We start from the raw sequence: 8,823 nt of genomic DNA on the forward strand, positions 1-8,823 counted from the left end.
CGGCAATCTCCCTCGGTGATGGCGGGGGGGTGCTGAACATCAGCACCCACCCCACAACACCACCCCTCCCCTGTCCTCAAATCCGGCCCGGGTAAGGGGGAGGCCTTTCATAATTACAAAAGGGGGGTAGAGTAGGAGAGAGGGAGAGACTGTTTCCCAGTGGGCGGGAGGGTCGGTAACCAGAGGGGACACAGATTGAAGAGAATCGGTAACAGAACCAGACGGTGGGAGGGGGGGAGACGGGGAGAATTATCGACCCGTTAATGATCTGGAACATTCCGCCTCCTTGGACGTACCTCGTCAGAGCCGTCGGCGCAGTCGTGGTCGCCGTCACACTTCCAGCGGCCGGCGATACACCTCCCGTTGGCGCAGGCGAACTCGCTCTCCGAGCAGGCCCTGGGAGCTGCGGCCGAGAGAGAGAGAGAAACACGTCACAATCGCTCGTCACTCGCTCCGCGCCCAGGCCAGGCCAGCACACCCTGAACCCTCGCCGCGAGGAGGGGCTGTTTGCAGGAGTGGGCGCTGTGGCGAGATCCGCGCCCCCTCACACACACACACACACACACACACACACCCCAACACGGACGTGTACGCGTGAGCTCGCGCGCACACAAACACACTCCGTGATTCAGACGGTGTGCAGGTATTAAACATACAGACAGGCAGGCTCACCAGCAAGTGGGACAATTCATCACAGTTAACACTATCCTTCACATAATCTCTTAAAGGGGTGTGTGTGTGTGTGTGCGCGCGCGAGTGAATGTTTGGGTGTGCGAGTGAGCGTGTGTGTGTGTGCGCGCGAGTGAATGTTTGGGTGTGCGAGTGAGGGTGTGTGTTTGGGTGTGCGAGTGAGTGATGTGGGTGTAAGAGTGAATGTTTGGGTGTGTGTGAGTGAGTGTGTGTGTTTGTGTGTAAGAGTGAGCGTTTGGGTGTGAGAGTGAGCGTGTGTGTTTGGGTGTGTGAGTGAATGTTTGGGTGTGCGAGTGAGCGTGTGTGTTTGGGTGTGTGAGTGAATGTTTGGGTGTGCGAGTGAGCGTGTGTGTTTGGGTGTGAGAGTGAATGTTTGGGTGTGCGAGTGAGCGTGTGTGTTTGGGTGTGAGAGTGAATGTTTGGGTGTGTGAGTGAGCGTGTGTTTGTGTGTGTGAGTGAATGTTTGGGTGTGAGTGAGCATATGTGTTTGGGCGTGAGAGTGAATGTTTGAGTGTGTGAGTGAGCATGTGTGTTTGGGTGTGTGAGTGAATGTTTGGGTGTGTGAGTGAGTGTGTCTGGGTGTGAGTGAACGGGTGTGAGTGAGTGTGTTTGGGTGTGTGTGTATGTGAGAGTGAATGGGTGTATGAGTGAGTGTGTTTGGGTGTGAGTGTGAGTGAGTGTGTGTTTGTGTGTAAGAGTGAGCGTTTGGGTGTGAGAGTGAGCGTGTGTGTTTGGGTGTGTGAGTGAATGTTTGGGTGTGCGAGTGAGCGTGTGTGTTTGGGTGTGAGAGTGAATGTTTGGGTGTGTGAGTGAGCGTGTGTTTGTGTGTGTGAGTGAATGTTTGGGTGAGAGTGAGCATATGTGTTTGGGCGTGAGAGTGAATGTTTGAGTGTGTGAGTGAGCATGTGTGTTTGGGTGTGTGAGTGAATGTTTGGGTGTGTGAGTGAGTGTGTCTGGGTGTGAGTGAACGGGTGTGAGTGAGTGTGTTTGGGTGTGTGTGTATGTGAGAGTGAATGGGTGTGTGAGTGAGTGTGTTTGGGTGTGAGTGTGAGTGAGCGTGTGTTTGTGTGTGTGAGTGAATGTTTGGGTGTGTGAGTGAGCATGTGTGTTTGGGTGTGTGAGTGAATGTTTGGGTGTGAGTGAGCGTGTGTGTTTGGGTGTGAGTGTGAATGTTTGGGTGTGTGAGTGAGCATGTGTGTGTGGGTGTGAGAGTGAATGTTTGGGTGTGTGAGTGAGTGTGTCTGGGTATGAGTGAACAGGTGTGAGTGAGTGTGTTTGGGTGTATGTGTATGTGAGAGTGAATGGGTGTGTGAGTGAGTGTGTTTGGGTGTGAGTGTATGTGAGAGTGAATGGGTGTGTGAGTGAGTGTGTTTGGGTGTGAGTGTGTTTGGGTGTGTGTGTGTGTGTGTGTGTGTGTGTGTGTGTGAGTGAATGGGTGTGTGAGTGAATGAGTGTGTGAGTGAATGGATGTGAGTGAATGGGTGTGTGAGTGAGTGTCTGTGTAGGTGTGAGAGTGAATGTTTAGGTGTGTGTGTGAGAGAGTGAATAGGTGTGTGAGTGAATGGGTGTGTGAGTGAGTGTGTTTGGGTGTATGAGAGTGAATGGGTATGTGAGTGAGTGTGTTTGGGTGTATGAGAGAGAGTGAATGGGTGTGTGAGTGAGTGTGTTTGGGTGTGTGTGTGACAGAGTGAATAGGTGTGAGAGTGAATGGATGTGTGAGTGAGCGTGTGTGTTTGGGTGTGAGAGTGAGTGCGTCTGGGTGTGTAAGCGTGTGTGTGTGAGTGAGCATGTGTGTGTGGGTGACAGAGTGAATGTTTGGGTGTGAGTGAGCGTGTGTGTCTGGGTGCGAGAGTGAGCGTGTGTGTTTGGGTGTGAGAGTGAATGTTTGGGTGTGTGAGTGAGTGTGTCTGGGTGTGAGCGAGTGTGTGAGAGTGTGAGTGAGCGTGTGTGTGTGGGTGAGAGAGTGAATGTTTGGGTGTGAGTGAGCGTGTGTGTTTGGGTGTGAGAATGAGCGTGTTTGGGTGTGAGAATGAGCGTGTGTGTCTGGGTGTGAGAATGGGTGTGTGTGTCTGGGTGTGAGAGTGTGTGAGTGTGCGAGAATGTGGGTGCCACACGTACTGCAGCCTTCCTCGTCGGAGTTGTCCCCGCAGTCGTTGTCATAGTCACACTGCCATCGGCCCGGCACACAGCGATTATTCCGGCATCGGAACTGGTACGGTTCACAGGTTCTCTCATCTGAAACAGGGGAATCGGAAAAACAAGGGAATCAGACAGGCAACCAACCCGGGAACACCTCAGTCTTCAAAACTCTTCACTGGACTGAGGAAGCGCCGCACTGTCGGAGGGTCAGCGCTGAGATAGCCGCACTGTCGGAGGGTCAGTGCTGAGGGAGCGCCGCACTGTGGGAGGGTCAGTGCTGAGGGAGCGCCGCACTGTGGGAGGGTCAGTGCTGAGGGAGCGCCGCACTGTGGGAGGGTCAGTGCTGAGGGAGCGCCGCACTGTCAGAGGGTCAGCGCTGAGGGAGCGCCGCACTGTCGGAGAGTCAGTGCTGAGGGAGCCCGGCACTGTCGGAGGGTCAGTGCTGAGGGAGCTCCGCGCTGTCGGAGGGTCTGAGGCGGGACAGCACCACTCTGCAGTAGGGTCAGCGCCGAGGGAGCGCCGCACTGTCGGAGGGTCAGTGCTGAGGGAGCGCCGCACTGTCAGAGCATCAGCGCTGAGGGAATGCCGCACTGTCAGAGCATTAACGCTGAGGGAGCACCGCACTGTCGGAGGGTCAGTGCTGAGGGAGCGCCGCACTGTCAGAGCATCAGCGCTGAGGGAATGCCGCACTGTCAGAGCATTAGCGCTGAGGGAGCACCGCACTGTCGGAGGGTCAGTGCTGAGGGAGCGCCGCACTGTCAGAGCATCAGCGCTGAGGGAGCCGCACTGTCGGAGGGTCAGCCCTGAGGGAGCGCCGCACTGTCGGAGGGTCAGTGCTGAGGGAGCACCACACTGTCGGAGGGTCAGCGCTGAGGGAGCGACGCACTGTCGGAGGGTCAGTGCTGAGGGAGCTCCGCGCTTTCGGAGGGTCAGTGCTGAGGGAGTGCCGCACTGTCGGAGGGTCAGTGCTGAGGGAGCACCGCAGTGTGGGAGGGTCAGTGCTGAGGGAGTGCCGCACTGTCGGAGGGTCAGCGCTGAGGGAGAGCCGCACTGTCGGAGGGTCAGCGCTGAGGGAGTGCCGCACTGTCGGAGGGTCAGCGCCGAGGGAGCGCCGCACTGTCGGAGGGTCAGCGCCGAGGGAGCGCCGCACTGTCGGAGGGTCAGCGCTGAAGGAGCGCCGCACCGTCGGAGGGTCAGCGCTGAAGGAGCGCCGCACTGTCGGAGGGTCAGCGCTGCGCTGTCGGAGGGTCGGTGCTGAGGGAGAGCCACACTGTCGGAGGGTCAGTGCTGAGGGAGCGCCGCACTGTCGGAGGGTCAGTGCTGAGGGAGCGCCGCACTGTCGGAGGGTCAGCGCCGAGGGAGCGCCGCACTGTCGGAGGGTCAGTGCTGAGGGAGCGCCGCACTGTCGGAGGGTCAGTGCTGAGGGAGAGCCGCACTGTCGGAGGGTCAGCGCTGAGGGAGCGCCGCACTGTCGGAGGGTCAGTGCTGAGGGAGCGCCGCACTGTCGGAGGGTCAGTGCTGAGGGAGAGCCGCACTGTCAGAGGGTCAGCGCTGAGGGAGCGCCGCACTGTCGGAGGGTCAGCGCTGAGGGAGCGCCGCACTGTCGGAGGGTCAGCGCCGAGGGAGCGCCGCATTGTCAGAGGGTCAGCGCCGAGGGAGCGCTGCACTGTCAGAGGGTCAGCGCCGAGGGAGCGCCGCACTGTGGGAGGGTCAGAGCTGAGGGAGCGCCGCACTGTCGGAGGGTCAGAGCTGAGGGAGCGCCGCACTGTCGGAGGGTCAGCGCCGGTGTGCCGCCTCTCCTCGTGCGGCCGTACTCACCACACTCCTCCTTCGGTTCGTCCGAGCCTTCACCGCAATCGTCTTCACCGTCACATTTCCACCGGGCAGGGATGCATCTTCCGGAATCCTTACACCGGAACTCATCCACTCCGCACGTCATCTGGGCTGGAATCGGAAAGCAAGCTTCATCAGACCCCAAACCCAAGGGAGCTCAACGTCCCCGTCGCAATCCAACCATCATCCCAAACACATGGTACCCGACCCTGAGATCACAGAGATAGGGAGGGGTGTAGGGGGCTGGAGGAGGTTACAGAGATAGGGAGGGTTGTAGGGGGCTGGAGGAGGTTACAGAGATAGGGAGGGTTGTAGGGGGCTGGAGGAGGTTACAGAGATAGGGAGGGGTGTAGGGGCTGGAGGAGGATACAGAGATAGGGAGGGTTGTAGGGGCTGGAGGAGGTTACAGAGATAGGGAGGTTTGTAGGGGGCTGGAGGAGGTTACAGAGATAGGGAGGGTTGTAGGGGGCTGGAGGAGGTTACAGAGATAGGGAGGGTTGTAGGGGCTGGAGGAGGTTACAGAGATAGGGAGGGTTGTAGGGGCTGGAGGAGGTTACAGAGATAGGGAGGTTTGTAGGGGGATGGAGGAGGTTACAGAGATAGGGAGGGCTGTAGAGGCTGGAGGAGGTTGCAGAGATAGGGAGGTTTGTAGGGACTGGAGGAGGTTGCAGAGATAGGGAGGGTTGTAGAGGCTGGAGGAGGTTGCAGAGATAGGGAGGGGTCCGAACAGGAGGAGGAGAGTGTTGAACAGGAGGGAGGAGGAGAATGTTGAACAGGAGGAGGAGAAGGTTGAACAGGAGGGAGGAGGAGAAGGTTGAACAGGAGGGAGGAGGAGAATGTTGAACAGGAGGGAGGAGGAGAATGTTGAACAGGAGGGAGGAGGAGAATGTTGAACAGGAGGGAGGAGGAGAATGTTGAACAGGAGGGAGGAGGAGAATGTTGAACAGGAGGGAGGAGGAGAATGTCGAACAGGAGGGAGGAGGAGAATGTCGAACAGGAGGGAGGAGGAGAATGTCGAACAGGAGGGAGGAGGAGAATGTCGAACAGGAGGGAGGAGGAGAATGTCGAACAGGAGGGAGGAGGAGAATGTCGAACAGGAGGGAGGAGGAGAATGTCGAACAGGAGGGAGGAGGAGAATGTCGAACAGGAGGGAGGAGGAGAATGTCGAACAGGAGGGAGGAGGAGAATGTCGAACAGGAGGGAGGAGGAGAATGTCGAACAGGAGGGAGGAGGAGAATGTCGAACAGGAGGGAGGAGGTGGTCCACAAGCCTTACTGCAGTTGGCGGGCTCGTCAGAGTGATCCATGCAGTCATTATCCCGATCACAGACCCACACACGAGGGATGCACCTCTTGGTGGTGGCGCACTGGAACTGGTTGGGTGCACACGTCACCTCGGCTGTGAGGATTGAAAAACAGGGAGAGACACAAGGCATCATTACAGACAGACTCACCAGGAGGCTCCTCAAACACAGGCCGAGGGAACAGGGGCGGGAGGAGGCCATTCAGCCGCTCGAGCCTGCTTCCCCCCCCACCGCAACCCCCACCCTTCCAATAAGGTCATGTCCCATCTTCGACCTCGACTCCAATTTCCCCGCCCCACCCCACGATTCCCTCGGCGCCCGAAGCCCTATCGCTCCCACCGTCCCGGATATACTCGTCAACGGGGCATCCACCGGGGTGGAGAATTCCAAAGATTCATCTACCCTCCCGAGTGAAGAAATCTCTTCCCCGTCTCAGTGCGAAATGGTTGACTCCTTATCCCGAGACTGTACCCCCACCTCCGCAACCCCCCAACTCCAACTGGAAGCTGGTGGCACTGCTGAGTATAAAATGGGGCTGTTTGATACCGGAACCGAGGGGTTTATAACCGTCAGGAAAGGCTGAACAGGCTAGAGCTCCTTTCTCTAGGGCTGAGGGGGTGACGGTGATAGGGAGGGTTGTAGGGGCTGGAGGAGGTTACAGAGATAGGGAGGGTCGTGGGGGCTGGAGGAGGTTAGAGATAGGGAGGGTCGTGGGGGCTGGAGGAGGTTACAGAGTTAGGGAGGGTTGTAGGGGCTGGAGGAGATTACAGATATAGGGAGGGTCGTAGGGGTTGGAGGAGGTTACAGATATAGGGAGTGTTGTAGGGGGCTGGAGGAGATTACAGAGGTAGGGAGGAGTGTAGTGGCTGGAGGAGGTTACAGAGATAGGGAGGGTTGTAGGGGCTGGAGGAGGTTACAGAGATAGGGAGGGTTGTAGGGGCTGGAGGAGGGTACAGAGATAGGGAGGGTTGTAGGGGCTGGAGGAGGTTACAGAGATAGGGAGGGGTGTAGGGGGCTGGAGGAGGTTACAGAGGTAGGGAGGGGTGTAGGGGGCTGGAGGAGGTTACAGAGATAGGGAGGGTTGTAGGGGGCTGGAGGAGGTAACAGAGATAGGGAGGTCCAATGACGAAGGGGTTTTGATTGGTTCGACATAGTACTGGGGTAGATGTAGGAAAGATGTTTCCACTTGTGGCGGGGAGGAGAGACCCGAACTTGGGGTCATCAATGTTAGACAGTCATGAATAAATCCAATTGAGGGAATTCAGGAGAAATATCTTTATCCAGGGAGCGGGGAGAATGTGGGACTCACTCCCACGGGGAGTGGGGAGAATGTGGGACTCGCTCCCACGGGGAGTGGGGGAGAATGTGGGACTCGCTCCCACGGGGAGTGGTCGAGGTGAATAGCGTCGATGTATTGAAGGGGGTGGGAGAAGCTGGATAAACACATGAGGGGGGAAAGGAATAGAAGGACATGGAGATGGGTGGGGGGGAGATGAAGTCGGTGGGGGGGAGCAGGAACACCAGCATGGAGCAGGTGGGCCGAATGGCCTGTATCTACGCTGCGAGATTCTACCCGGTAACACGTCCGGCCCTGGTGATGGGCTCCCAGAGCTCTGGCCTGACGAGAGGGGGGCGGGAGCTGGATAAGCATACTTACGGCAATCTTTCTCATCCTCCCCGTCTCCGCAGTTATCCTGCCCGTTGCACCTAAATATCCCGGGAATGCAGCGGTTTGCGGCTGTGCACTTGAACTGGCTCGGCAAGCAGACGTGGATCTCTACGCGGCGCGGAGAGACAGAGAGAGAGAGACAGGGTTAATAGCTGCAGTAAAACGCCACAAGGGACACAGAGAGGCTCAGACAGACACGGCCACGGTAACAAGAAGCTGACGACTGACCACAGTTGGCTTCGTCCGAGCTGTCCTGGCAGTCGTTGTCCCCGTCACAGATGAAGGCCGGGTTGGTGCAGTGTCCGGTCCCACACTGGAACTGTCCAGGCCGACACTTGAATTCAGCTGGTGAGAGAAAACAGTCAAATTCTGAGCTTTGCGCTAGATCTAACCCCCGTGTTGTACCTGTCCTGGGAGTGTTTGATGGGGGACAGTGTAGAGGGAGCTTTACTCTGTATCTAACCCCGTGCTGTACCTGTCCTGGGAGTGTTTGATGGGGACAGTGCAGAGGGAGCTTTACTCTGTATCTAACCCCGTGCCGTACCTGTCCTGGGAGTGTTTGATGGGGACGGTGCAGAGGGAGCTTTACTCTGTATCTAACCCCGTGCTGTACCTGTCCTGGGAGTGTTTGATGGGGATGGAGTAGAGGGAGCTTTACTCTGTATCTAACCCCGTGCTGTACCTGTCCTGGGAGTGTTTGATGGGGACAGTGTAGAAGGAGCTTTACTCTGTATCTAACCCCGTGCTGTACCTGTCCTGGGAGAGTTTGATGGGAACGGTGTAGAGGGAGCTTTACTCTGTATCTAACCCCGTGCTGTACCTGTCCTGGGAGAGTTTGATGGGAACGGTGTAGAGGGAGCTTTACTCTGTATCTAACCCCTTGCTGTACCTGTCCTGGGAGTGCTTGTTGGGGACAGTGTAGAGGGAGCTTTACTCTGTATCTAACCCCGTGCTGTACCTGTCCTGGGAGTGTTTGATGGGGACGGTGTAGAGGGAGCTTTACTCTGTATCTAACCCCGTGCTGTACCTGTCCTGGGAGTGTTTGATGGGGGTGGTGTAGAGGGAGCTTTACTCTGTATCTAACCCCGTGCTGTACCTGTCCTGGGAGTGTTTGATGGGGAAGGTGCAGAGGGAGCTTTACTCTGTATCTAACCCCGTGCTGTACCTGTCCTGGGAGTGTTTGATGGGG

General features: G+C 57.3%; 1 protein-coding gene across 1 annotated transcript; it reads right to left on the minus strand.

Annotated features, from left to right (window-relative positions):
- Nucleotides 1-296: 296 nt before the first annotated feature.
- Nucleotides 297-7,979, minus strand: LOC144678623 (low-density lipoprotein receptor-related protein 1-like; the record flags this gene model as incomplete). The annotated part of the gene is made up of 6 exons (XM_078538357.1): nucleotides 297-403; nucleotides 2,809-2,925; nucleotides 4,648-4,773; nucleotides 5,938-6,060; nucleotides 7,623-7,742; nucleotides 7,863-7,979. Coding segments are annotated over 6 exons (710 nt in total), but the record flags the coding sequence as incomplete, so codon positions are not given.
- Nucleotides 7,980-8,823: the final 844 nt, after the last annotated feature.

Source organism: Cetorhinus maximus, unplaced genomic scaffold (assembly GCF_964194155.1).
Source record: "Cetorhinus maximus unplaced genomic scaffold, sCetMax3.hap1.1 HAP1_SCAFFOLD_4937, whole genome shotgun sequence".
Lineage (NCBI taxonomy): Eukaryota > Metazoa > Chordata > Chondrichthyes > Lamniformes > Cetorhinidae > Cetorhinus > Cetorhinus maximus.